The 25,136-nt window shown below is 52.3% G+C and overlaps 5 protein-coding genes across 5 annotated transcripts; 2 read left to right on the top strand and 3 right to left on the bottom strand.

Annotated features, from left to right (window-relative positions):
* Nucleotides 1-608: 608 nt before the first annotated feature.
* BO80DRAFT_45668 (putative MFS sugar transporter) lies at nucleotides 609-2,928 on the top strand. Its single transcript, XM_025722186.1, has 8 exons — nucleotides 609-768; nucleotides 836-1,110; nucleotides 1,162-1,708; nucleotides 1,763-1,850; nucleotides 1,905-2,103; nucleotides 2,155-2,255; nucleotides 2,305-2,403; nucleotides 2,460-2,928. The coding sequence occupies exons 1-8, from the start codon at nucleotides 697-699 to the stop codon at nucleotides 2,687-2,689; spliced, it is 1,611 nt and encodes a 536-aa protein (XP_025576193.1). The 5' UTR covers nucleotides 609-696; the 3' UTR covers nucleotides 2,690-2,928.
* Nucleotides 2,929-4,980: 2,052 nt separating this feature from the next.
* BO80DRAFT_45639 (uncharacterized protein) lies at nucleotides 4,981-7,114 on the top strand. Its single transcript, XM_025722166.1, has 2 exons — nucleotides 4,981-5,019; nucleotides 5,083-7,114. Exon 2 carries the CDS (start codon nucleotides 5,305-5,307, stop codon nucleotides 7,033-7,035), a length of 1,731 nt encoding a protein of 576 aa, XP_025576192.1. The 5' UTR covers nucleotides 4,981-5,019; nucleotides 5,083-5,304; the 3' UTR covers nucleotides 7,036-7,114.
* Nucleotides 7,115-9,110: 1,996 nt separating this feature from the next.
* BO80DRAFT_353622 (threonine/serine exporter family protein) lies at nucleotides 9,111-11,723 on the bottom strand (the record flags this gene model as incomplete). Its single annotated transcript, XM_025715671.1, has 1 exon — nucleotides 9,111-11,723. One exon carries the CDS (start codon nucleotides 11,721-11,723, stop codon nucleotides 9,111-9,113), a length of 2,613 nt encoding a protein of 870 aa, XP_025576191.1.
* A 6,722-nt stretch (nucleotides 11,724-18,445) lies between these two features.
* BO80DRAFT_353595 (Mis12-Mtw1 family protein) lies at nucleotides 18,446-20,472 on the bottom strand (the record flags this gene model as incomplete). Its single annotated transcript, XM_025715669.1, has 5 exons — nucleotides 18,446-19,028; nucleotides 19,083-19,251; nucleotides 19,298-19,462; nucleotides 19,512-20,159; nucleotides 20,265-20,472. The coding sequence occupies 5 exons, from the start codon at nucleotides 20,470-20,472 to the stop codon at nucleotides 18,446-18,448; spliced, it is 1,773 nt and encodes a 590-aa protein (XP_025576190.1).
* Nucleotides 20,473-21,109: 637 nt separating this feature from the next.
* Nucleotides 21,110-25,005, bottom strand: BO80DRAFT_379776 (putative phosphatidylserine decarboxylase Psd2; the record flags this gene model as incomplete). The annotated part of the gene is made up of 7 exons (XM_025716784.1): nucleotides 21,110-21,550; nucleotides 21,611-22,362; nucleotides 22,420-23,898; nucleotides 23,947-24,367; nucleotides 24,423-24,638; nucleotides 24,720-24,764; nucleotides 24,862-25,005. The coding sequence occupies 7 exons, from the start codon at nucleotides 25,003-25,005 to the stop codon at nucleotides 21,389-21,391; spliced, it is 3,219 nt and encodes a 1,072-aa protein (XP_025576189.1). The 3' UTR covers nucleotides 21,110-21,388.
* Between the last annotated feature and the right edge of the window lie 131 nt (nucleotides 25,006-25,136).

Raw genomic sequence — 25,136 nt, 5'->3', positions numbered from 1 at the left:
ATAGCACACCATAACGGTAACGTACGTACCAACTGACAGGACGGGATGTCCTAAAGAGGCTTAGCATCATTCCCCCTTTCGGCAGGACCGTTTGTCAGGTCAGCAAGGCAACGGCACCTTCGAACTAATGCATCACTTTTTCGCTTCTCCCCTGGTCTAGAGCGAAGAAACGGCCGGATAGTGACCGACCATCATGCTCCTTTTAATCTGGAAGTTGAGCAGGAGTCATCCCGTTGGCCGGTGGGCCCCATCCATTCTCTTCGACTCCACCCAACCAAATGCTCGCAGAAACGAAGTATACACAAGGAAACGCTAGCAAGCTCCCACGAGCTAATGGAACTAGTGCAGCATGTGTCTGTCCCTGGGAAGCCTGTTTCTCGGGTCGCTTGCAGTGTGTTGACAATTGTATCCTACTTAAGCTGGTGTGCCGACGTTCGCTGTCGTACACGGGGTTGCTCTGCGCTCTCGTATCTACCTAGCAATTTTTTCCGCTCTTTCTTCCCCCTCTTTCTTTCCTGAACGTGGTATTCTGGGTTGTACGCGATCGAAACTGAGCTTTGTGGCTTGCACGATCTGGTTTCACCTAATGCAACGTGCAGGTTGACCTGTTTGCTCCTCTCTTTGGTTATATTTCTTTTTCCTTCCCACTTGGGCTTCGATCTACACTCAATTTTGTGAACAGACCACTAGTTCAACATGGGGACGTTCGGGTCTCAGACCAGTACTTATAACCGGCTGGTCACAATCTTTGTTGCCGTTGGGTCGATGGTAAGTATCTGCAGCTTTACTCTCTTCATCTCGCAGACGATTCGTGTCTAACGTGCTCATTGAATAGACCTATGGCTACTGCACCTCGATCATTTCAAGTACTATCGGTCAGCCCGGATGGTACACATACTTCAATCTTCCCCAAGATGGTGAACCAGGATATGCTTCGATCACAACCCCCGTTATCTCTACCGCAAACGGTGTCTTTAGCGCCGGAGGTGCGGTTGGGGCACTTTTCATAATGTGGTCGTGCGATTTCTTTGGCCGCAAGCGTAATATCCAAATGGGTGCTTTTTTGGCCATGTTTGGAGGAGCACTACAAGGAGGTTCCAATTCACTCAAGTGTGTCACAATGACCCTATTATTGCACACGTCCTCGCTAACGATACCTAGGATGTTCCAGGCTGGTCGCTTTGTATGCGGTCTAGGGATTGGTATCCTTGTGACTGTTTGTCCAATGTACCTTTCTGAAATGTCTAGTGCCTTCCGCCGCGGATGGCTTGTCGGTCACCATGCCATTTTTCTTGTCTTCGGCTACATGCTTGCTGGGTGGGTTGGCTACGCATGCTACTTTGCAGAGAACAAGACAGGCACATTTGGCTGGCGGTTTCCACTTTGCCTCCAATGCTTGCCGGCTCTGATCCTGCTTCTAGGGTCACCTTGGCTTCCTCGCTCTCCACGCTGGTTGATCAGTAAGGGAATGCATGAGGAAGCTAAATTAGTTCTAGAGCGACTTCGCCAATCGCCAGACGACCCCGATAACTTGGTTGCCAAGGAAGAGTACTACCAGACAGCGGAACAAATACGACTGGAAAATGAAAGACTGTCTACCTATGGCAACGTGTGGGCAGCAGTTTTGAAGAAGAAGTCGTACAGGAAACGCATGGCCATTGGGTTTCTGACTCAATGGGGAGCAGAGTTTGGTGGTCCTTTGATTATAGTGAGTCTAGGCCTTCTCAATGTCGTCTATCCCCTAGCCACTTACGCGGTATAGAACAATTACGCCGTTCTTCTCTATGAAAATCTCGGGATGACAGGTGGCATGCCACTACTCCTGAGCGCAGTATGGCTAACAACCGCTGGTAAGCATGGATTGCCTCGATGGTAGGGAGAAATGCTGACAGTGACATCTTCAGGGCTCATCTATAATCCTCTGGGTGCCTGGCTTCACGACAGGGTGAACTCGCGTCGAAAGATGTATATCACAGGCTTCGTCGGCATCATTATCACCACCTCTTGCTTGGCTGCCATGACTGCCCAGTATGCAGGCACCACAAACCGCGTCGGTAATGGATTCGGCATTCTCTTTATGTATCTTTACCTCGCTTTCCAAGGGTAGGTACTCCACTTCACAGATTCCTCTTGAAGTTACTTATCCCTTGTTAGAACCTTCTGTGATACGACCATGTATCTCTACGTCTCCGAAATTTTTCCTACGGAGATCCGCCCTATTGGCATGGGGTTCTCATTGTTTGGGCAATTCGCCGGTAAGTTGCTTGCCTGAGCCAATGAATATAGCTAAGTTTGCAACGATAGCGACCATTATCCTTCTCCAAACTGCGCCCACAGGCTTCGACAACGTTGGCTGGAAGTACTACCTAGTTATCATTTGCTGGTCCACTTTCTTCATCCCAGGTGAGTTGGATCAATAATTCAGGAGCCTGTTTGGTTTTCTGACACATGGTCTCTAGTGATCTATTTCTTCTTTCCCGAAACTGCTCGTTTGACTTTGGAAGAGATTGCGAAAAACTTCGGCGAAGAAGTTGCTGTTCATCTTACCGACGCGACGGACGAGGAGCAAGCCCGTGTTCAACATGAACTTGAGAAACGGCCTGACAGTTTGGGACACTCCGACTCAAGCAGGGACAACGAGGCTGAAATCACCCCGCCTAGCGCGCACGAGACGCCCAAAGGTCCATGAACTGACCAACCGTCTACCACTAATGCACTAAACGATGGCTTCAGCTGTCCTCGATTGATACTCGACACGAAATCTTCCGAGGCAGAGAATCCCAATGCACGTTTATCAGTATCACGAAACACGAGTCCGGCTACACGAGCAGGCTAGTTAATAATGCTGTAGCGAATCCCCTAACCGTCGGAGGGAGTTCGGGTGGCTTACGAGAAGCTTAGGCCATTTTCAACATTGGATATGTGAGAGGCCAATTTTGTTTTTCTGGGAAATAGCGCAGACACAATAGCAACGAATAATTAATGTGACATTCACCTGCATGTCCTTCTCGTAATTTCTTTGCTTGCCCTACTCCGGATATCCTTGGTGGCCCAGCTCCACAGTGCATCATCCGAAAGACGAACAGATTGTCAAGTCGGAGGACTAGGTAGCATGAGGTACTGTGTTAGCACCTCAGGAGTCTTATCATTCATCCATGATGGAATAACACCTATCTTCTCAATGCGGCAGTTGGCAAGCCAGCGGGGGCAGAGACGTTTACGTGATCACGGAGGAGTCCCGAGCCAATGAGCATTGGGGCCCGGGCCGTATGTCGGCAGACCGTCAGGCTGCAGAGCCAGAGAGAGGTCAGGGGTGGATTGGTCGGCCAAATGGCACGGATCCGCACTTGTTGTAGTATGTACGTACGCTCCTCGCCATGCTGGCTGGAAACCATCCTTGCTGCCACCTTGTCGAGGCTGCCCTGAGAGTACGAACAAGTCTTGACCAGTAGATGGACTCAGGGGCCACTTGTACGGCGCACCACGGGCTTTGAGAGATAGAGATGGGCCTGGGTTCATGCAAGCTGAGACAATGGAGATGGTAGGCCGCTCAATCAGATAAGGAGTGTCAGATGATTATTGTTCATTACTGATAGGGGTTAATTAGAACTTAGAAGAGGGTCTGCTCATTTCCTGAAGATCCTCCATGAGAGATGGATGGAGGGCAGATACCTTAAGGGACGATGGCACCTCCTCAGGCACCCACGGGGGTGGGATGGGTGCTGGCACCAATCAGGATGCCTCGGTGCGCAATTGTCCATTCGCCCCTCCTCCCGCTAGCCGAGAACGGTCTAGGACGGATCTGAAGCGAGCCAGTCAGGAAGAGCAGCAGCGCCTGCGCGACGGGCGGGCGTCTCAGCCCAGCGTGTCAAAAGGCAGAATCGGGAATTGCTCGCCAGGAGAGTGATTCGCATGATCCCAATAGTAGTTCTGGCTGGCTCTGGCTCTCTCCTTCTCTCCGGCTCTGAGGTGCTTGCTTGCTGTCCCTTCTTCTGCTCTCCTCCTTTCATTCACTAGTACTGCGTAGTAGTCCTCCGATTCACTGCCACTCTTCTTTCTCCCTTCCCCGCTGGTTCCTCTCCTTCCCTCCCTCTCTCGGTCGCCCTCTTTCTCTGCCTTTCTCCTCCTCTCAGCCTCTTACTACCTACCACTTTCCTACCCCCCAACCCTGTATTCACTTCTTCCTCACCCCCCTTTTCTTACTTTTTTCCTTCGCCATCACTGTCCATTCATCTCACTACTGTTATTTTACCTTCCTTTTCTTCTAGTCCTTTAATCACTATTCCCGTCCTACCGTCGTCGGTGGAGTAGCAATCGAGCCCAGCGAACTTGACGTTCCTTGGGTTGTCTGCCTGGGGCTCTGGCACTGGACGGTCCTCTCTAAGCGCGAAAGAGGGAAAGGCACGGAAAAAAGAAAAAGAAAAAAAGCGGCCAAACACGCGCCGCCTCCCGAAACGAAGCACCCGGAGTCGACTTTCGTTTCTTCCTCACCCTTCCTTCTCTCGTCAGGTTCGAAGTGCGGAAAATATAAGTCACGAAACGGAATAAAAAAAAAGAAGTCAAAAGAGGAGAAAAGAGGATACAGAAAAGGAGCAACACTGTCCGAAAAGCCAAAAGTACTGCTTTACCCTTCTTGCCGCGACCGCGCGTTTTCATCCTGGACGGTCTGAAAGGTAGACCGGTTCTCGTCTTCTCTTGCATCTTCGTGTGAAGCATCATTCTCTACGGCTACTAGGGAGTTGCAGAGCATCCCCAGCCCATTCCTTATCTTCTGTCTTTCTTAATACAGAGAATCTGCTTCCCCTCGTCTTCCCGAGCCTCGCACGGGTCTTCTTTTCTTATCCGGTCGCGTCCGTCTCTCACTCTCCCTCTCTCGTCCCCTCCAGCCAGCTGCATCTTCCGGCGGCTTCTGACACCCCGGTCTTATAATCGCTTGTACACCTGGTTATTAATCACTCATTGGTTTTCTGTCTTCTCCAGCAAGGCGCATTCCTTTGCGTACCTTATTGTATTCTGCAGGTACGTCGGGTTCCCAGTCGGTCCTTGTCCCCCAAACCCCTGCTGACACCGTTTTCAACATAGGAAGTCCGGACCTTCGCCCCGATCATTGCCTCTTAACCCCCGTTCTCCGGCGTCGGTTATTTCCTGGGTGTTCGATCTTACCCTCAGCCTTGTAATATTTTAATACGCCGAAAGTTTCTTCTGTGTGGTCGACCACATCGCGTCTCCGATCGCCGCCCTATCAGCGCTGTTTCTCTTCGTCTCTTGCACATACTGTTTTATACTCCATTTACAGCCACGAGTATGGACACTGGCGGTCTTGCTCAAATGACCTACAATCCGTCTTTCAATAATGGCAGTTCCCTTGGGGTTCCCGGGGCCAGCTTTGCGTCTCGGAGGAAAGGCTCTCATATCAAGCGTTTGAGCGTGCCCCCACCACATATCTCGACTATCGACGAGTCCCAGCCGTCTGCGCCAATCCCAACTCCGCGCACCAGCCGTTCGCACCTCCTGGCTGGATTGAGGACAGCTCCTAAATCAGCCACGATGCCTTCGGCCTCCCATCGCCAGCAACACCTGGGCTTGGAAGGCGATCGATATGGCAATCTCTCGAACCGAACTGCCGATCGCGTCCCTCAAACCGCCATGGGAACCGGATTCCCACGTCACTCGTTAGCCTTGAATCAGGGTCTGGACATGAGCACGGGACGTCCCATGTATACTTTACCGGAGCAGGTGCTCGCACCTCCGGCTCTTGACATCGCTGGCGATACGCAAATTGACGAGAGCCTGTACGCAGAGCTGATGTCAACAAACCTCTTCTTGGCCGCTCAACAACAACGCTTGCAGCAGCAACTGATCAGTGTCACTGCGGCAGCTCAGCAGTTTCAGGGTCTCAACCTGGGAGGGCCCATGGTCCAGCAACAACAGGAATACCCCTCCATGTCTGTCCCCAGTATGGGATTCTACCAACAACAGCTTCAGCAGGGCGTGCAGCCAGTGGTGCAACCCGTTCCTGGCCAGCCAGGGCTCTACTCGGTGTACAATCCCCTGACCGGTCAGCAGAACTTTGTCTACGACAACACCTTTCAACAGGAAAGCTCGCCTTCTCCTTACCAGGAAGAGGAGACTCAGTCCCCGGCCATGCCGGTGCCCACTTTCAGAGCCGAAGTGTCCCCACCACCCGAGTCACGCCAGTCCCCTGTGAATGTCTCTCAACCTGTGTCCCCTCCCAGCGGTCGCTCATCTCCGCAGGAGACTGTCCCTCTGCCTCCCCCTTCGGCCAATGCCTTCCGCAGAGGTCACAAGAAGAGCTCATCTTTCAGCCCTGCACTCAAGTTGCCACTTGACACGGCGAAGGCCAACAGTGTGATTACGCCTCCCGCTCCGAAGACTGCCGCATTACCGCAAACACCCGCCACTGGAACATTTGGACCGGGACAAGCTCGCGCTGGCGAGCACCCCATCCGCCAACCACGTGGCCCACCCTCTCTTGAGGAGCTCACGGCCAAGCCAACTTCGAAGCACGAGGGGAGCAAGAACTTTGCGACCCGTCAACGTCGGCGTGCTGTGCACAATCTAGTCCGGGCAGGCATTGAACGGCGCGGAGAGACTCGGAGTTTTGGCTGTCATAGCAGCGGTGGTACCAATACCCCGGCGAGCGAGAAGGAATTCACGTTCTCTGATGGGGATGATGCTACTGTTCGCAGTGGCAGCCTGTCCAGCAAGCCCAGCCTAGGTAGTCTGCGTGCTGCTGCGAATGGAGCCATTGGTTCTGAGAGGAAGGAGAGGTCTTCCCGTGAACGCCGATCACAGGATAGTCCGTACAATACCACTCCCATTAGCGAGGATGGCGGGTTTTTTGGTGGAAAGTTTGCGGAGGTTCGAGCGGACCAGGCTCCTCCTCGAACCGGATCACCCTCAGTGGCTGCTGTCGTCGCTGGCCAGAAGACGGTAGCTCAGGGTCAGGAAAGACGCAAGACACCGATGCTTGTGCTCTCCAGCGCTGAAAAGCGCAAGACCCCGATCATGTAATGCAAACGTCGTACATAATGTGACTGAGACGTAACGGATGCGCAAAGCTTGGATGATATGTTTTCTTTTTTTTTTTTCTTTTACTTTTTTTTTGCTGTTATTGGATTTGAGTTCCTGCAGGCACCGCTGTTCTGTTCTATCTGGAATAAACAAGACGGTTAATCTTGATGTCGTGGCAGGATTTTGAGAGAAACCTGCCGATGTTTCTCTCCTTTTGACACTGTGCATGGACACATGGCCAGGACTCTGCCCGTCGATGAACCAATCTCTTGTCTGACGAAGCGAGCCTCGGATGAAATGCGATTTCTCTTCAACCTGTTATTATTCGGACCCTCTTTCATGTTCCCCTCCTATTCTTTCCTTCCTTTCACCTGAACAGATTGATGAACCACGAGACCAGAATCATTAAAACAAGTTTTCTTTTCCTACTTATTAAGCCGGTGTCACTCGAGCTTTCCATGCGCGAACGGATGGGTCTGCTGGAATGGTAATGGACCTCCGTCGCCACTTCTTTTTTCCATTCTCTTTTTACACACTACATCTTGGATGGGATACTGTACGTACATGCATCTGGATATGTATGCACTTCGTCCGCTACTTTTTCTCTATGTTCCTGGGAGATACTACATAAATCTACTTCAGTAAACTCTGTTCTACGGATCGCGATAGACATGTTCCTCCTGGCGCTCTAGTTTAATTGATTCTGGTCCCCCATCCTCTCAAAGATCGAATCTGCGGCACGTAGCATACCTATACCCAGATCCATCCATTCCATTATCTACTACCTGTTCCCTACAATGCCAATACAAATCTCATCCCTAACCCCCAATACATCAGTACTACTAGCACTTACTCCACTTAACCAATCTTTGTGCCCACTAACCCATCAAGCGAATAAGTTCCAATGACACGCATAGTACTTGATCAACCGCAATCAATCTCATTTACTTGTTTACTCACACATTTCCTGTATACCAAGACGGTTAGAAGATCAATCATCTCTACATGCATACATACCCACATGAGTATTTACTCTACTCAGTCATTGATTGATTCTCAATCAAGTAGAATCACTAGCACTGCCGTTCTATCTGATGTCATAAACAACCTCAGGATGATGGAGTGGTACATACTACTAGTACTTCATATATTGTAGGGGTATGTGCATGTACATATGTACGGTTATACGCGTGGGTTCGTGGTGGTTGTAGCCGTGGTTACACTACATCGTCATGTGTGATCCCTTGCTTGTGTGCTGTCTCTTATCTCATCTGTCGGTCTGCATGTACTCCGTACGTTAGGTGGGGACTGGAGTATGTGTGATCGCCGGGCGTGGAAGTGAGACATTTGTGTTCTTACGTCATTTGTGTTAGATAGATAGAAGTTGACTGGGATTAGGTTGTTATTGTATTTGATAGGTGGTGCTATGCGTCATCGTTGTGGCGGAAATGGGAGACAAGAATGGATGCAGATAATGCTTCGATCATGGATCGTAAAATCGTAACTTCTTCTATCTAGTAGTAATGGCAGTATCTAACGCTGGTGGTTGAAGCCTGTGAATGTAAGTGGTAGCAAGTGTAACTCAGTGTAAATGTATCGATCGACTTGCGATGCATCGAGAGCAAATCAAAATCCCACCAAATCTTAAAGATGCAGACCAAGATCACCAAAACTTTGCTTTTGTAATACGGGAAGCATAATAAGGGAAAGAATTGAAGGGAACAGAGAGAAACGAATCAGCACAAGCTGTTGTTAAAGCACAAATATACCAATGGAGCGCTTGCAAGCTCATCAAATCAGACCCGAACGAGGCAAAGAGAGTAACCGGATGAGAATGTGTCAAATATATGCAGTAATGGTAGGGCTGAGCATCAAGTAAAAAGGACATAGAGAATGACAGACATAGACAGTAAAGAGACCCAGATCGTGGGGTGACAGCAAGACATTCACGCTGAAATAACACGACAATCCGCTTCATGAGAGTAACGCGAAGAAGAGATAACCGAGAATGACGATTCGTCAGGTAGAGAAAGAGAGGATAGAGCCTGGTCGATGATCAGAGACCGGCAGTCCATCTAGAAACTGAAGAGTCCGCTTCGTTTCTTGCCAAGCGGATAAACAACTAAGGCAGCCAGGAACAGGCCTACAGTGAAGCCAACTGCTACCTGAACCATTCCGTAACCAATATCGAGGACAACCCCGTGGAACTCGCGGTCAAAATTGGGGCTCGACATGTTTCTCGCCGCGTCCACGAAGCCCTGCGTCCCATTGGAGACGACAGAGAAGGGAGACGGAGTGGTGGTAATTTGTTCCGCTGCCGCGATGCCCGAAATGAGCGATCCGCTGGCAGCAAGGCCGGATGGAACGAGAACAAAGATGGCTGGCAGCATCGCGGCGGCCGCAAAGCCGTGCCGCAACCGGCTATATAGGTTCCCCATCACTCCGATGACGAAAGCGCCCAACGCGTTGGATACCTGAGTGCTCGAGTAGAACCGCTTGGTGCCAAAGTAATTTGTCACGTACCCCGCAAAAGCGATCATCAACATCATAGGCATCTGCTTCCACTTCGCCTGATTGATGACAGCGAGGCAAAATGTGAAGAGAATTGCAAAGGGGAAATGTTGAAGATACTCGTTGGTTATGGGGCTGGCCGGACACGTGTAGTCTGAGGATGCATCGGCATCCAAAAGTCCGTAGACTGCGGTTCCAATTGTGATACCAAACCCGAGGAACAGGGAATAGATGATGGCGTAGACCATGCGGACAGACCCAGCGACGATACTACGTGACTGCAGCTCCAGACTGGCGCATAGCACCATGTATCCGGGCAGGATCAAGGCAATCGAGGATTGGGCCAGGGCAGAGAAGCAGAACAGCCGCCCATCACCATAGCGGATGCTGCCAAAAGCCCGGGCTAGGAATGATGTCAGAACCGCAGCAGAGATCTCGAAGACATTCGCGTAAAGGTTGGACCGTGGGGAAAGTACGAGCTGAAGGATTCCCAGAAGGCACCCGAGCAAAAAGGCGACTGGCATATCGATAGGCCGTGCATTGAACGCGAAAGGGCCAACACAGGCGCTGGCACACCCATATATAAGGATGACCACGGGCACGGGATACTTGTTCTTCTGTTGCACGATCTCATCCAGCCGTTGAATGGCTTCTTCGACTCCAATCACGCCGTGTATTACCTCCTTGTAGATGAGATGCACATCAGACAATCGGCCCAAGTCGACGCCCTGGTGGCTTCGGACCAACCGAACTTCAGTGGTGTGGGTGGAGGCGTCATCGAAGGAGATAATCATACAGCCAGGTATATATAGAAATTGGCCATCGACCTCCAAGACGCGGGCAGTCATCTTCATATACTCCTCCAACCGATGGGTAGGAGCACCGTATTTCATCAAAGCCCGGCAGAGTCGGATGAGATACCCTTGACGGGAGAGGAGTTCGGCTATTTGGACCGTGATGCGGATCTCATCCTCAAGCTGCGGCTTTCCCATTCGCTTGGGCACGTTTGGAATGGCCCCGCTACTGCGGGAGCGCTTGAGCATTGCGATGGGGGAGCTCGTCGAGCTTTTAGCCGTTGAACCGGCCAGGGAGGTGTTGGACTGGTTTGGAGATTTTTCGTACCACTTCCTAGTCCGTTGAGACTTCCAAGTAGGGTCCGGGGATAATCCTCGACTGCTAAACTCCCCGGTACTGCTTCGACGCAAGCTGCCATGCCGGCCCCGCGAATAGTTGCTGCCGGGTTGGTCGTAGAGTTTGAGTAAGGAGGAGAGAATCCCACCACGGTAATGGGCCGGCCGTTCAACGTAGGCGTCGGGGTCTCTTTCTTCAAGAGGAGTAACCTGCCCGGACCGGAGCCCTGCAGAGGGGGCTTGGATCCGCGACAGGAAATCGAAATCGTTTCGAGTCATTTGTCTGACTAGCTGGTGGGCTTGGGAGATACGTATTGATTGTCGGCCGTTCAGAGGGCCAACTTCATCGTCGTCTGAGAGGTCGTCAAAGGTTTTTTCGGAAAGACTGATCATGGGAATCTCATCCCCATCCTCTGAGGGTAGCACCACTTCGGAGGGAGTAGATGCAATGGATGACGGTCGACTAGACCAAGGGCTTGTCTTCGGAGACCTGGAAGATCGGTGCAGCAAGGATGCCAGCCGCTGGGCTCTTTCTTGTGCCGAGTGGATGGCCCTCCCCTTCTCGTTACTGACCTCATCGTCATCGCCGGGGGGGCCTGTGGAGCGAGCTGCTGGGTGGATCGTGAGGCCCGTGACACCTACCGGCGTACTGGGGCTGATATCGATCAAAGGCACTGATTGGGGGCCAGGGGAGGCCTTAACTGTGGATGGAATGCTACTAGCGGTGGGCAATGGTCTTTGCGGAAGTGATGACCCCCTTCCATCGAACCGGGTCTCTGACGTCGATCCAGCAGTGCTTGCGCCAAGACCAGCCTCGCTGACCGTGAACTTGACCCGATTCGCGCTCCTTGGGATTGCTGCATTCCTCAGCCTGCCCTGAGCTCCGTTCGACTCCGGCGACCTCTCTTGCAGGCTTTCATTGGGGGTCGGTAGGGGGGATAGGACACGCGGCCCTGAGGCCGATCTGCTTGCTCCTCCAGATAGATCAGTAAGGCTTGAACGCCTCGAGGAGGATGATATGGGCAGATCAAAATAGCCGCCAGCCATTCTTGGTTTCTTTACGTGGCTTGCGGAAGCTTGGTCTCAACCCACGGAATCTGCAATCCTTTCTGTGTTACCTCTCTGTTTGAGCAAAATTTTCTTTCCTTTTTGTTCTAGCCTCCTCAGATTTCAAAAAATGTTTTAAGGGAAAAGACCACTTGATTTCCCTTTTCGGTTCAGTGTCGTCAAGGATGCCTTGGTTGTGCGTAGCTTGATCCAGCCGCCTAGCAACGACGTCAGATATGTAACTTGCATCATCCGATGAGGTCGGTCACAAAACGTACCTCGCAAATTTTGAGCCAAGGTAAAGGAATGGGAGACCCAGATAATAATAGCGGTACTTTCACTGACTTGAATTCGGAGAAAAAGCCGTCGGAAAGGTGGGTTGGAAGGGGTAAATGGCCCGCCACAAGGAATGGATATACGTCACGGATACATAGCCCAACACCAAAGCAGCCTGAATGAACAAAAGAAGGAATTCCTTTGCAGGATAAAAGGAGGAGAAGGCGTGGAGGAGAACGAGGGGAGAAAAGGTGACAAAGGGGAGGTACGAGGGTGGGCTTATACTCGATCTCCTTCCTGAGGGACGAGGTTGAAGAGCACAGGCAGGTGATGATGGAGAGATAGAAGAGAACAACCTGAAAAGCGGTGCTCTACTGGACGAAAGCAACCGAATGTGGGAAATGTGAATTCGGGGTAGAGACAGACAGACCAATCACGGAGCTCAAAGCACCACAATGATCATATGAAGAGAGTGGATGTGCGCGATCTATCCTTGGCTTTGTGTAGCGAACGATGGCTTGCGGAATAATATGGAATTGACAAACCGGGCTGGAAAGACCTGGGCGCCTGTGCTTGACGTGGGGGGTGGCAGGGCAGGGGATGGTTGACAGAGAAGGGGGAAGGGGAAGTTTTGTATCAGAAGCTGCTTCGGCTGCAAGAGGCCTCGTTGCCACCCTAGAGAAATCAAATCACTACCTTGGCCGGGGGAGTTAGAACCGTGACGAATCTGAGTGGATGGATCACAGACCCCTCAAGGTCTAGACAGAAGCAGTGATAAAATAGAACGAGGTCTGACTTAGAAATCCGCCAAAGTCAAATGCTTCGCCCATCCGCCAGGCCGAACAGGTGCTGATTGTATGCACTCGGAGAACTGTCAACCTTTCTCAGGCTTCAACTCAAACGGTTTCATGAACAAACTCAGGAGAAGCAAAAGGAGAGAGTGTGACACCCAGACCCGATGGACTAGAACGGCGCTCAGACTGTTTGGCTACTATCTTGGATGCGGCCGCCGTCATCGACGAAACCGGTTCCACGGGCTCCACGATACGGTACCACTGTGGCCCCAGGGGAAAGTCACATTGACTTGGATAGACACTAGGTGGATGGATTGCAGCAGGACGTGACTGGAGACACAGACCCCGATTCTGCCAGTCGGTACGGCTGTCTTGCTGGTTCCTCCATTCCCCCGGGAGCTTCTGCCGGTAGTGAGGATCTTTGTGGTTGGTCTCTGCCGGTCCAAACACCGCGACCTTTCTCTTTCCATTGATTTCTTCATTGCAAGTTGTGTGCTCCGCTGCTTACGCCGTATTTCCCACACAGATTGGCCTGCCAGAATTCATCGCCTTTTCATTTTCCTGATTTGAATTGTTTTCTGATGCCTGATGGAGGAGCCGAGCGGGCCTGTCAATCCGGAGCTCCACCGACCTTCTGGAACCTTTCAGGGAAATGAGGAACCATGGGTTCTGCGAACGGCATTGGACGGGAGGGCCGCTGAATGCTTTTCCAGCGTCAAATCAAGCTCTACCTATTTTTCTTTTCTTTTCTCAAAAGAGAGAGAGGCAAAGCCCCGAGTGGAACCGTGGCTGGGTCCGGAAGAAGGAACCAGGTTTCTCAACCTCTTAGCGCCCGAACCGGACCGTCGACAGAAAACCCAAAGTCTGAAGCCGCGGAGTCTGGACACCTGGAGCCCGTGGCTGCTGTTCCGGATGAGCAATTCAGCGATGCACAAATAAGAGTGAGCCATCAGGTTGACGCGTCCGTCCACTGTTCGGCTACCCGATCGTGTAGACCGATAGTGCGAGCCGGCCAGGCATGGTGACTGATGACGCTTGCAGGGATGGACATCGACTGCCTGTCGATCGGGATGGCGATGGATCAGTCCGTCGTCGACTCACAGCGTCCAGTAGCTCGCCATCCTCATCAGATGCTGGTGGGTCGGGAGGGCAGCCGAAAGCTGGATTACGAGGCCTCGGGGATCTCTGGTATCCATCACATGGCGAACTGAGACAAAGGGGATGGAGGGATAGAACCCCCAAGGAAGGGGGATGATGAGAGAAGGAGATGAGGATATTGAGGACGAGGATATGGATGAGGCTGGGATGGGATGGAAGAGAGCGGCTGCAAGTGATGATGCAGGCGCACCTTTGCTCCCCCACCTACTCGATTCAATCCCGTCCCCCTCTCTCACAACCCCATCGGTCTCTCTGCTCTCTTTACTTTACTTTCCCTTCCCCTTCCCCTGATACCCTTACACAGTACTAGATCTATGCACTGCCTTGGTTAACCGCCACTAGTCCGAAGACGGACCTTGCTGATCAACAAGACGGATGACAGTTCATCCCCAGACTAAAGTTGCTCTATTGGATTTTCGCCCCCCTCAGGCGGCGAGGCACCGTGCACTCGGGCCTCCGCCTGCCAGCGGCGCTCGCCTCGTTGAGTCTGACCCATTCGCTGTTCCAGATCCTGTCCAAAATGCTTTCCAGGTGATGTGTCTGCCTATTTGATACCATGCCTACTTCTAACTATCGCCGGGATCTCCTAGATAACGGCGTGACAATGCCATACCCTTCCTCACATCCGATAGTCCCCGGATGAGTATCGCGACCAAGGAAACCTGAGACGTTAGAACTAGGTCGTTTCAGCTCCTTACTTGGACGTCCCTACCGGTCGGCATGGCGGTAATATCGCCGATCCACATTCCCCGAATCACAGCATCGCCTCAGTCGTCACGGCAGATCCACTGGCTCCATGATTTTCGCGATGAGCAGAGCTAGCGCAGCCGCCCCACTGCCGTATTTGTCTGTCTAGCTTGCATCGCATTGGCGTGAGCAGTACGGAGTACGCAGGGCAGTATAATTAGAACAGCCTGGGTAGATACCGTACAGAGTAAGTGCAGCAGGCCATGATGAACAGCAACTTGAATATGAATAGCAGGCGACCCCATCCCGATCTCCCGTCTCTCCCCGCCGTACGCACATCCAAAAGCTATACTACCCCAGTAGCCCCTCCCGGCTTTGCTGGTCTGTATCACTCCCCTTCCCATGATGCCAAGGAAACCTCCAGCTGGATGAATGGGGTGGTCCCGGTTACACGACGGGCTCGGGAGCTGAGCTCATTTCCTCTGTACTCTGGGAGGCTGGGGTTCCTGTCGGTATGCGGGCTGTTTATTTACGAAACTCTGACAAGATGCCTACGCAACTTTCGCCTCCATGGGTCAGAGCCTAAACCAACAGGAGCAAGACATTGACCGCCAATAGCTCCAACAAGCCTCGTACCAGCAGTCTGACCGTACCCCTCAACCCCGCAGCTCTTTACAGCAAACAACCTGTCCCACCCAGAACAGGTCCAGCTCGCTCCTGTCCAACCTAACGAGAGCTGCCGAGGATGGCTGTGAGACCAAAAAACGCAAGGACCAATACTTAATTCTGCATTCGGGAGCGCAAGAAGACGGATGCACCCTGTCAGAGTGACACCGCGGAGACGAGGCAGCCGAGCCGGTAGATGCGCGTGTCCTTATCACTATTCATGGACTTTGCTTCGTCTGGTGGCTCCGTGGGTTAGTGGCATTCTTCAGCGGACATTCGCATGACGATGCCGTCGCCGGATATCCGTGCAGATACGGAGTACCTTTCTCGCGACTACGGTCGGGGGAGCCAGCAGGAGGCGTGGTAGGCATCTTCCACGAGCTCCGACGCCAGCCGGCTATAGATCAGCCACCAATCGGGGGTCCCTTGGCTCAGCTATTTCCGGAACAGGGGTGGGGCGGAGCTTATTTGCTGACCCTACTATCTTGCCCAGATATGCAGGAAAGATATCCAACCTAGGCTATCTACCTGGCCTTCCCATGTGAATGCGGTCCCGAATCGTTCTCCCGGGGCGCAAAGCCAGCAAACAACCGCCCCTACCACACCACCTTCTAGTCGACGTGGCAAAAAGCCACCGAGTAGTCTCTTGAGGCAACAATATTTTGTCTCAGTCGCATTTGCAATGACTCAACGACTCGCCATCCAAACCAATGACAACCGTTGCCGCCGCCACCAGCCTCTTTGCGTCAGAGATGCTAAAGCAAGGAACGCCGTAGAGCCTAGCCCAGGCTCCCTGCTGTTGCCTTAGCTGGGCTCCACCCATCCATCTTACTGGTTCTTCTAGCCCTGTGACCTGAGTCGATGGCTATCTAACATGCGCCCAGCACGTTGACCTTCTAGATCCCCGTCGTTCCTGTCATGTGGTCTGTAGCGAGATCAGGTACCGAATGCGTGTCTAAACCTTCGTTCGGTGGAAAAGCTGCTGGATGTTTCGTGCTCTGGCCTCCGTCACTTTCTGTCGAGAAGATGCCCACCCACCAAATCTAGACCCGCAGTTGTCTCTCTTCTCGATCACATTCACCGTTACAACCACATGAAATCGCCCCTGCGGGCCTCCAATTAAACCCTCTTGATCTCCCAGCAAAATGTGCCGGGCTGTCTGGGCAGGGGCTCTCCACAGCAGAGCACCAATTCCAGCTGCCATATACGAGCAAGTAGTACTACCACTTGATCTTTATCCAGAGCAGCAACAGCAACGAGTACAACCTAAGCATGGCATAACGAGTTGCTAGAGGTCATCGATGGATTCAGACCAGGGTTATCTTCTGATTGTGTATCATTTGACTCGAGCCAGGTTTTCAGTTAGTTGCCTACCTGCATAAACATCGCCAAATGATACGGAGTGCAATGTCAGTATTTTCCTAGCGTCGACATCCGTGCACGAGATTCATCCCACCTGATCGTCATCCTTCCATCGACCTATGCAGCAGATGAGACCAGGTTAAGTATAGTATAAGCTGCCTGAGATCCTAACGCCTACAGGAAAATCCTCCTCCACGTGGTCTCATCTCCATTCCTCTCCCTACACTTATGATCTACTCCACTAATCCAGATATTGAAACGTATCCCTATCCAGTGCCTTATCCACTGGACCAGGGAAATCTGCAACACCCTAGAAAGTAGAATGCAATAGTGCGAACCACGATCACCTGCACTAAATTCCCTCCCCCACCCCACATCCCTAAACTGCCACTAACGAAACTATCGGATACCGATATCTCCAAGCGGGGCAACCACCCCAGCTAGCGAGGAGTAGTGGTCGATCACCCTGATAATAACCTTCCGAGAACAGGAAACGCGGAATTGGCGGCCCGAAAATCTCCTATCGCTTGGATGCATGCCCCCTTACTCCGGGTGGAAAGTTTGAAACGCGAGAATGGGGCGGTAGGAATTAAGCTAGCTAGATCGCTGCTAGTACTACTCCGTGCTCCATAGTACTTCATATTTCGTAGGGTAGAGGGAACACATGGGGGGAAATCTCGAGGGTGGCAGGGTCTGCATTCTAACTTGCGGTTTCTGCTAAGATGGATAGGGACAGCAGGAGATGTACGGAGTACACTGATACTTATCAACTCCATGCATGGTACTACATAAACTATGAAGCTATGTCTTCTAATTAACAATTACAAATGAAATGTTAGACTGAATCCCATTAATTCACAACCTGAATCTATCTAGTGCTATCCCAACCTACCCTACATATGAACAATAGACTAGGAAACTGAATATAGTAAGTTTTAAACATCCTAGTCACATCTCAAATACTAAACACTATCTCTTCCAGTCCACATAGAAAACTATACTCTACTATACTCGGTCCATACATAAAACCCCATAATACTACCTCATCCTATCTACCATACCAGTGATAGAACCTCACTCATTCACAGCAAAACCAGTTTTACTTTACTTAGTACCTTGAATTCCAAATGTACTCTCTCACATGATGATAAAAAAAATGCACCAGGAAGGTGGAGGTGTACATGCATACATACATACATACATACATAGCTACTACTAGTACATACTTACCTAGTTGTACCCGCATATCACATAAACCGGTTTCTGGTGCAGGTACGGAGTACATTATTATAGCAAAGGTGCATGTCAGTCAGAACTGAAATATGTCGGGGATTTTATTTTATTTTATTTATTTTTTTTGTTTTGGTCCAATAGCAACTCGAATGTTGCAACTAAATGTGTGTATATTTTGGTATTGAAGAATTCTATATCTCCACCAGGCAGGCAGGCAGGCAGGCAGGCAGGCAGGTAGGCAGGCAGACCAATCACTGACACGCAATATCATAGACTAAAATCTCCATGTAGGCAATATGTCCAGCGACAATGCATTCATCTTATCCTAATCTAACCTAACCTGACCTATCCACCCTCCCCATCACGCACCCCAACTCCATTGCTAGAGAAACGCCCAACCGAAACCAAACCAAAGTATGAAATCAAACTCCGAGGCCTACTACAGGCCCAGCCCGCAAAATACATGACATAACAGAATGTGAAACCCCGTGATATTTATCGCTTCGTCACCTAGGTAGTTCCATAACTATATTATCGGTCGCCGGGCTATGATGAGCGCCGTTCGACCCGGCTCAACGCCCCCAGAATCAGCCCGAGGTCTTCTCGAGGCCGGGGTCGGAGACTTAGGTCTTGGCGGGAGTCCTCGCCGCCACTGGCTTCGGTTGCGAGCTGACGGACGCGATTGCGGCTGTCGCGCTCTTCGAGGCGCTCGGCGCAGATGCGGAGCACACGGGTCGAAACCGTGTCGGACATGGCGCGGTACAGGTCGATATCGTGGATGCCTTCGGCAAGGGAGTCGAGAGTCGGAGCAAGTGAGCTGGTGATGCGGGAGAGTCGGGTGGATACGGCGGATGGTGATATTTGGGGGAGGAGATTTGCTTCGGAGGGCGAGGGCTCGGTTTCCATAGGCTGGGCGTCTGGGTGTTGTTTGACGGCTTCAGGGTCTATCTGGGCGAAGAGTCTCCGTTGCGAGGGTTCTAATAGAGATAGATCGATCGGCTCGGGCTCGGATGATGGCTGTGGAGGTTGATTGGCGTCGGGGTCAGGTTGTGAAGGTGGCGCGGGCTTGATTCGAGGAATGTCTGTCGGTCGTAGGAGCGCATTGAGAGCATGTCGCTCTTTTTGTAGCCTGATATCACCATCGTTAGCTCTCTGCTGTCGCTGCATGCGAGACACCACTCACTTCTGTATTTGCTCTTCTAGCTCCTGGATCTTCTCGGCATTTTGGATGTTCTTCGGGTTCTCTTTCTTGACCACCAGAGCAGGGGGATTGACATCCTCTCTTCCAAACCAGTTGGAGAGCTCAGAATTAGTGGAGAACTCCTTCAGCAGTTCTTCCTGGATGACCCGCGCTATGATACGTTAGCCTATGCATGAAATATTGAGCGCAGAACATACCCGCTAGACGAGCGCTCTCGTCCTCTGAGCGCGATCCAGACGGCTTATCGCCTATTGCCCGCGTACCGCACCAGATCAGAAGTTGCCGCATCCTCCGTGGCTCCGGCAGGTCCGCCGCGATGTGCTTGTAGAAATCTGCCGTATCAACCTTCTTATGTGGTAGTGCTGGATCTAAATTAGCACCCAGACAAGCACAGCGGTACATATAACCCACCATTAGACGCTCCTGAGTCAATCAGCGAGCTGGCTCTCCGTCCTCTCATCCCGAGACTGCTCCGCCGATTCCCTCCTTTCACGGATTTCTTCCCTCGCATCTCCCTATTGCGCTGGATAACTGGCGTATCCGCCAGCGGCAGTGCAATCGTAGTAGCTGTCCCGGACTGCTGCAGTTCCGGTGACACAAAGCCATTCACTGGCTGCGGTTGCGGCGGCGGATGCTGTTGCTGTGCGTCGCTCCTCGAGTTACTCGGCCTGCCTTTCCTCCGCTTCTTCTCCAGAGGCACCACCTCCGCTTGGCCGGGTTTCCGTGTAGAGCGTGTGGGACGTTTTGTTGGTTCTGGCTGTGGTTGCGGTTCCGGTTGAGGCTCCAGCTGAGGCTCCTGCTCAACCTGAGTCGCCGCAGCCTTTGCAGCTCCTCTCGTTTTTCGCTTCCCGGTTCCCTCGGTCTGCTTGTTCTTCGGTTCCACAACAGGCTCGGATTTCTTCTCCTCAACCCGCTTTTTCGGAGGTCGACCTCGTCTCGGTGATGGTTGGGGTGGCTCCTCTGGTACAGGTGACGGTGCCTTTTTACTCTCTGACGGTTTGGCCTTTTTCGTTGTGATGCGCGAGAACTGAAACCCCTCAATATCCTCCTCAAATGGTACTGCACAACCAGATCAGACATTAGCACTTCAACACCCTCACCGCATAGATCACCATCGCCGCTACCCCATCCAAGCATCCATCCCATTCACGTAGAATCACTCACCAGATTTCCGTTTCTTGTCGGCCGCACTCAATTTCTCTTCACTTCGATCCTGTTTATTCAAGCTCAACCGCGCGCTCGTCCTCCTCCCCCCACTTCTTCCAGGCGCGGCGGGACGCGCCTGCGCCTGGGACGTCGCCATATCGATAGCCAGTAGCGGTTCGCGACGTTTCGCCTTAGTTGTAGAGGAAGCCAAAACAGTGACGGTCATGTCAGGACCGAGACAAGGCGGGGTTGTAGGCGGGACAAATGAAACCAAAAAAGGAGCGACGAATCGTTAAGGGCGAGAATTAGAGTTGAACTGAAGACTTCTCCGCGCAATCTGTTCTTTCTGCCTTCCGGGAAGAAATCAACCGCGAATTGCGGTGCCCGCGAAGAATTCCTCCCGCTGTGTTGATAGGACCTCGGTCACCGCAAATCCTTCGCTCCGGGCAGTTCGAAACCGGAAGGACGATAGGAAGCGAGATTGACGATTGTGGTTTTGATGGACTTTCCGGGGATTCCTAGGACTCGGATCTGGTTGGGTTCGAATTCGCGCGGTCGCAGGTGTCGGGGTAGCTCGACGACGGGGGTGTGCGGTCCGAGGGACGTGTGTTGATACGGGCTGCGCGGTCAACAACGGTTCAGGGGACGCGGCGATGGCGGGCGACCGGTCGAGACAGGCGAGTTGAGATTCAAGGCCTAATGGCGGAAACTCCCAGGGCTCCTTGCGCAGAAGGGCCAAGCTCTGGCGTCGGGATGACGGGGGGGGGGGATTTGGCTCTTGCGAGTTGCCGCAGCACGCGCTTGTTTTGGTCGTGGCGCGTGGGGAGAGGCGCTAGTCCCGTTCGGGGTGACACCGCGGGCCTGCAAACATCATCGACTACAGCATCCCGCAGGATTGTACGGACGATTATTCAACCCTATGTCCATTACATATGTTCTAGTATCTAACATGTATACAGCCCCGCTGGCATGCTTCCCGTGTCGCCCTTCCCAACTAATGATTGTAATGTTTACAAGTGTGCTGGAAATCGCTACGAAGGCTCCTGGCCGTGTTATGTACCTGTAAACGCCCGAAATGAACCAACCCCGCTGAGTCGTCACAAGAGGACCTGGAAAGGCGAAGCAAGGCAGAGCGGAGCCCACTACGCGAAGGCAGTGGCATCGGTCGGGGGGGCCAGACTGCCTTCGATCCTGCGCTTGGCGGCTTGCATCTCCTCCAGAGAAACATCCTCGGATTTCTTGGGCATGTCTGGCTCAAACTGAGCAATGTCGGGGCTATGGCCCACAGACATGCCAACTCGGATCTGTTAGGAAGACTATGTTAGCCATGACCATGCGCGAGGGTCAACAAGGGTGTCTCTTACCAATGTCTCCAGAGGACCCTTCGAATTGTCTACCAAGTCGCTATCGAAATTGATCGCGCCATCTTCGAAGAGTAGAAGAAGAGTACTTCCACCGAACTTGAAGTACCCAAGCTCCTCTGCTCGAGAGACCTTTTCTCCAGCCTGGCGAGTGATAACTGTACTTCCGACCATCATGGCTCCAACGCAAACAACCATGACGCGGCCATGAGCAACCGAGTCGATCGGGACCAGAACTCGGACATTCTCGCCATACACATCCAGTGCGGAGCGGATGGCCATGGGATTTACCGTATAATATTCACCTTCAATAGTCTTGGGCTCGCCCAAGACACCATCCACCGGGATATGGAAGCGGTGATAGTCCTGCGGCGCGAGGCGGAAGACTCCCAAGGCTCCGTTCTTGAAGCGCTTTACATCCTCGGGATACGCGTCACCCAGGAGCCTAGCCACGGAGAACTCCCGTCCCTTGACCCAGATGCTGGTCGCCTCTTCAATACGGTCAAAAACGACCGCCCGGCAATCGGCGGGGGACACCACGACTTTGGGCTCCTCGGGGGCCGAGCAGGGCCGAGCACCGGGCTTGAGAGCCCGGTAGAAGAATTCGTTAAAGTTTCTGAACTTTTCCAGCGGGAGCAAGACCTCGGACATGTCAAGCTGATGGAAGTTGATGAAGTCCCGGATCTGACTTGCTGAGGCCGGGTCGTCGTACTTCCTGCCCTGTTTGATACTGAGTGACTTCAAGATTTTGCGGACTGTGTTAAAGGTTAGTTATTTGCAGCCCAGGTGAAAGCAATCGAGAGCAAGCATACTTCTCTTCTTCTCCATCTCCCGGCTCTTGAGGCCCTTGTATAGCAGCCGGATACCCAACCGGACATAGACACTCATGCGCTCCTCGTTGATCTGGCCGGTAACTCGATCCTGAACAAGAATATTGGCCGAGTTGGCACCCAGCTTGTATCCACCATAGGAGATCTTTGTGATAACCTTGGTGTACCATTTGCGCTGCGCCTGGCTCGATGTTACAAATCCGCCCATGACAAGGTTGTCTACCTGTCTCCAGTCTCGGCTCGCACATGTAGCAATGTGTGTAATAATATCAGCATCGGAACGTGACGAGAGACGCGGTTGATGGCACAGAGGACATTCCCTGAGTTCAATAACATGCTCTTCGCCCCGCTCGTCCCCCAAATCGTCAGGGCGAAGATCTTCCTCGGCCGAGCTCGGCTGTTCATCGCTAGACAGCGTCGGTACGGATGTAGTACGAGGATCGACATTGCCTGGTTCGACAGTGAGCTCATCGCCACTAGACTGCTCATCACTCTCGCGACTGGTTGTCGACGGAGTGGGAGTCATCTTCTTGGGAGGTGAGCCCGGGTCTTTTTGTAAAGCCTGAAGTGTATCTTCCAGGCACATCACGGCCTGGTCAAACGTCAGGTCCATGGTCTCACTGGGCTGATTCTCCAAGCTGAACCGTTCAAAGAAGCTGTTGATAGTGGACTCCTTCAAGGTTGACCCGAGCGTGTCGAGCATTGTCGTAAGTTCGACTTTGTCAATACGGCCACTCTCATCGGCATCATACTGCTTCAGCATGAGTCGCCAGAACTGCTGCCGAAGTGCACGGTAGGGCATATATTTCGCCTTGACAAATAGTTCTGGGAAATGCTTATCCTCCCATCTTTCCTTGTTCTTCAACGCCAACTGGATCCGGTAGACCTGAAGGCCGTTTGACTCGAGCGGGCCGATCGGATCGCCCTCAAAAGAGGCCGCTGTCGGCGTTGAGGGGTTACTACTCTCACCCTGCTCAGGGACATTCCGAGGGAGGAGCAAGGTCGACTGTTCTTGTACTGCCTGGCTTGACAAGGAAGTAGACGAGCCTCTGGGTGTCGTACCAAACTTGGGCGAAGTTGACAAGCTGTTGACTGAAGGCGATCGACTGATTGCAATCTTGATCTCAGGGGTTCTCGCGACAGAACCTGGTTCAGCCCCTGTAAGATCAGATGCCGGGTCCACGAACTTATATAGCCCGGTTTCAGGGTCAGCTTCGGGAGCTGACTGGATAAGAGTCTGCACTGGAAACGAAGCGGAAGCGACAAAGTCATTTCCGGAGAACTTGTCTCGATCCATGACCGTAAACCCGATGGTGTAGGATTGTTCATGCTTCATAACCTGGAACACCATTTTCTCATTATATACTGGATTGAGGTTGTGACGCACGACCGGCGTTCGAAGCGTCTTTCTGCCGAGGGAAGTGACAACGAATGGATCCATATCAAAAGAAGTGCGTGTTACTATTACGAGTCAGCAAAGAAATATCCATGAGGACTGGCATGTCTCACCATTCCGTTCCGGCGGAAGATCCGTCACCTTGACGATTTCCATGAAAACGATACCCTGCACTCCGTTGCCAGCACCAGAGAATTGATATGCCCTTGCGGCTAGGGATTTGCGCTTCAGACGCTTCAGACGCAATCTACGTTTCCGCTTCTCCACGACCTCGGGCTTCGTAGGGTCATCTGTCTCATCCGAAGTCTCCTCGTCTCTGTCGGCATCGTCCAGCAGCATAGACGAAACTTGCGGGAATTCATCCTCTTCGTCCCCAGCACATACCAAGTTTCTGAACTTCTGATAGGTTTCGGTCGGCGGGGCGGCTGGGTTCGATGCATCGATAATAGAAAATTGTAGAAGAATCTCTCCAGACACCATACTGTCCTTCTTCTTTGTGGGTTTCCGCTTCGACCTGAGTGTATACCATTTTGGCTTCAGATTGTATATCAGCTTCGTTCGGTTGCAGCCGGAGAGGAGGAGCGCCTACCTGCTGGTGTACGTCGCCGTTTTGAAATATGTCCTCCAACGGAATATCGAACTCGCCAAGGTAATCTTTGCCAAATCTATCGTGATCCCAACAAATGCACTCCAACAAGGGTACACCGACCACTGGCATCTCAAATGTCACGTTCCATTCTGGATTCAGCGTCTTGGGGATCGTGGGTGTCGACTGTCGTGCGTCTCCGAGTGTGACCACCAAATACTGCGTAAACAAGCCGCTGTCAGCCACGATAGTCCGTATCGATATCATAGGTCGTTCAACTGTTGGGATATTGGGACTTACCGGGTCACTGGTCCCACCTCTGTCTTTGGCTGCAAGATCTCTTCCCTGATGGTGTGGACAACACGAGTTAGCAGGTCAACGGAACTCTGGTCAGAGCTTCCGTTGAGCTCCGCGCGGCCGTGGATGCGACGCTCTTACTCACCCGGATCACAGACACCTTCAGGATCAACGGCTTCTGCTCTGGCATTCTCATTGGACTTGCGCTCCTACTTTGGCCGGGAGTCGGGTTGTTGCTTTTAGTGCTCAGGTGGGTGCTGAGACGTTGTGGCAACGGTAACCGCACCATGGTGACCGGCCGGAAGTGCGGGGGAGCAGGGTCGACGGAAACGGAGGACACGTCGCGTCAATACAAAAGACTGGACGCGCAGACTATTAGGGTTAGAAGGTAAATTGGATGTGAAGAAAGGTTGGTAGGAA

Source organism: Aspergillus ibericus, assembly GCF_003184845.1.
Source record: "Aspergillus ibericus CBS 121593 unplaced genomic scaffold BO80scaffold_15, whole genome shotgun sequence".
In the NCBI taxonomy this organism is placed as follows: domain Eukaryota; kingdom Fungi; phylum Ascomycota; class Eurotiomycetes; order Eurotiales; family Aspergillaceae; genus Aspergillus; species Aspergillus ibericus.
This window is presented reverse-complemented; position numbering and strand designations above follow the sequence as displayed.